Source organism: Chelonoidis abingdonii, chromosome 3, assembly GCF_003597395.2.
Source record: "Chelonoidis abingdonii isolate Lonesome George chromosome 3, CheloAbing_2.0, whole genome shotgun sequence".
Classification (NCBI taxonomy): domain Eukaryota; kingdom Metazoa; phylum Chordata; order Testudines; family Testudinidae; genus Chelonoidis; species Chelonoidis abingdonii.
In genome coordinates this window covers 14,184,934-14,188,127 of record NC_133771.1, presented here as the reverse complement: position 1 = coordinate 14,188,127, position 3,194 = coordinate 14,184,934, and the positions used below count along the sequence as shown (strand labels likewise).

Genomic DNA, 3,194 nt, shown 5'->3' with positions numbered 1-3,194 from the left:
AGATATATATATCTCATTCTGAAAGTGTCCAAGCAACTAATCAGTTATTGAGAATTCTGAACATTGTAGCACATGACATCAGGTCCAACTGGCACTGGAACTCTTCCTTTGGAAAGCATGAGATGAGATTTGGAGGGCGTTCTCAGCCTGGGGTAGAAAGAGGCCTTGACATTTAATAGATAGTGAAAAAATAAAGACATACCCAGGTAAATTGACAGCATAACCAGCTGCATTTGCAGTTCAGCAATATTATTTCATGGAAGCTCTGCCAGACAGTCATGTCTTGTGTGACATTGCTGATCATATAATCCCATTCCAGGAAGGTCCTTCTGCTTATAGGTTCTGTGGTAGAAATTAACACTTAGCTTTTTCCTTCTTCTAGATCCATTCTGAGTAAATCAGTACAAGAAAAAGATGACATTCAAAAGCACCTCAACCTCCTAAAGGAAAGGTAATGAGTGGTATGGTGAAGAGACCCAAAGGCTCTCAGTGACTTTGTAACATATTTCTAGAAATGTTCCTTCACTTCTGGGAGCTGTCATCTTTAGGAAATCTATCAGAGGGAAGCTGCTGTATGATCAAGAAAGGGAAACCTCAAGAGCATATCTGCTGAAGTGGATGATCAAGATTTGTTCAAAGTAGCAGAGCCTCCCTTTAACCTCTTATAGAGGCAACAGGCACTCAGGCAGCATTCCTGAGAGCTGCTGGAATGAACTGTGTGCTCTAGAACCATATTAGAAAGTGAGATATTGAATTTGGCAATTTAGAGCCACCATCATTTTGTGACATCAGCTCAGGTTGTTAAGAGCTGTGACCATTAATAGCATGCATGGAGAAGGGTAATCTCATGTGTTGGGCATAAGGTGCAGCCTTCTTGTACTTTATTGCTCAGGTAACCAGTTATACTGTGAAAAATTTGTCTTCCTTTGAAGTGGCGATTACAAGCTACTGCCAGAGGCCAATACCAACTTGAGACAACGTGACCTGATTTCTGGAGGTGCTGAGTGCACGCAGCTCTGATTAACTTCAGGGGGAGTTGTGGGAGCTCTGCATTTCTGAACATCAGACCAAGTTATTTCACACTGGACATCCAAAAATCAAGGCATCTCCAAAATTAATGGCCACTTTTGAAAACAGCCATAAAGCTCTTGCTCCGACATGTATCTATATAGTATTTTTGACAAAGGTACAGGACACTCTATAAAGTTACTCCAATGAAAGGGTCCAAATTGGGAAACAGAAAGTGCTGCACATAAGCACTTAGTTTTATTTTAAATGGTGAAATGATCAGAACAGCGCAGATAGTACTTAGAAGTTTCATATCCAGGAGCGTAGCCACAACATAACCCTAGCTCATAGTACCTTTGTATTATATCAAGAACAATTAAAAAGGATACTGATTCTGACCTCCAGTAACTAACAGGAGTTATAATGTTGGACTTAAATCCAAGGCTATTTAGTTGTTTTTATGTAAGCAAATACTACAACACGTTCAAGTTGTATTTACTGAGAGCCAATGTAAATATTTTACGATGGAAATAATTTATTGACATAGGTCAGTGCTTGTAAGAATATGGGCTGTAGCACTGGGTATGAGTTCCATCCTATACTTTTACAATTAGACATTACTGCAGCAAAGACTTGTAATAATCCAGTCTTAAAAAGATAAGGACATTTATGAGCAATTCCAGCTCTTTCTCCTCTCTCTTCCCCTTCTCTCCCCTCAGAAAAGAGACTTGACTTTAGTAGATGGTAAAAAGATGACTGAACAAAGACAGAAAGCATTAGCAAAAACTAAAGGATGAACCATTACCAATACTTGTTTTAAGCATCAGAATCCTCAGCGAAAAATCAAATAACGTGTCATAACTGATCTTCTGTGGTTTAAATAATTAGAGACCTATGCAGATACAAAAATTTGCATCTGCATCCAATCAGCATCTGCAATAATTAATTTGTATCCGATCTGCACTCCACCTTTTATATGTATCCGCCTCAGCACCTTATCTCACTGTTAGAGCCCTGCATGGATATAAAAATCTTGATCCGCATCCGATCTGCAATGATGGTAAACACCACAAGTGCATCCTCAGATATAAAGCAGGTATCTGTGGATTTGCAGGGCTCTATAAATAATAACATTAAGCACTTCCACAGCACTTCACAAAAATTAATCTTAACAAAGACCTGAGAATAGTACTAACCTACTTAACCTTACAGTTGCCAAACTTAGCCAGAGGGATTAAGTGAGACCACAGCAGACAGCATGGTCATAGCCAAGATAAGACCTCTGGAGTTGCTGGCTCCTAGTTCTGTGCTCAGGCATCTAAACTACACCACTTTTGAAAGAGAATTTCAGCCTACTCTCCCTTCTTTCTTTAACACTCTGCGCCCTTTACTTCAGTGAGAGCAGCTCTGGGAGTATATGGTGAACATGCCTTCTCCCTAAGCAGATCTTTAGTGGGTCACCTTGTTTTTTCAGGAACAAACATGTGATGCTGTTTTTTTGTTTTTTTGTTTTAATAAAATCAAGGCTTCTAAGACATTACAAGACCCTGAAGGTGCCTATTGGGAAGCTAAGCAACCTGAAAAATGTGCTGAGTCTTAAGGTGGCAGAGAAACAGAATCTCTCATCCAATGAAGAGGCTATGGCCCTACTACAGGTAATGGAGACATGGGGGCAAAGGGTGTATGGGATAGGAATAAAGAATATGTATAAATCCTTGTTCTGCTCCCCAGTAGATTCTAACCTTTCAATGGAAGGGATGGGAGGGGGACTTCAGGTGTTCATGTTCTCTCATTCCTGAGCTTCACTTCACACTGCTGCATCGAAGGATCCCAATTGTGCACTGGAGAGACTAGTGTCTCCTGGGATGAGGAAGAAGTTCAGTCCAGGTTCACTCAATCCTGGTCTTATTCACCTCTTTTATCAGGCACTTCATTAAAAAAAAAATTCTGATGTGCATCACAGTACGAAGGGGAACAAAGACAATCCGGGGAATTATAGACCAGTCAGCATAACTTCAGTACTTGCAAAGATACTGAAACAAATGATTAATGAATCAGTTTGTAGTACCTAGACCGGAGGGTCTTCAGCCTACGGAATGCATGCCAAACACAGCACAAAAGCCTATTTTGAGTGGCACACTGCTGCCTGCCGTGGTCCCGGCCCCCAGCCCCACTCAGCCCACCGG

At 40.8% G+C, this 3,194-nt stretch overlaps 1 protein-coding gene across 1 annotated transcript in view; it reads left to right on the top strand.

Annotated features, from left to right (window-relative positions):
* The window catches only part of CENPQ (centromere protein Q), a 12,440-nt gene that overhangs the window by 3,222 nt on the left and 6,024 nt on the right, over positions 1-3,194 (top strand). Inside the window, exons 3-4 of the mRNA XM_075063503.1 lie at positions 383-451; positions 2,534-2,663. Of these exons, the coding sequence (XP_074919604.1) occupies positions 383-451; positions 2,534-2,663 (199 nt within the window). The remainder of the gene's footprint in view (positions 1-382; positions 452-2,533; positions 2,664-3,194) is intronic.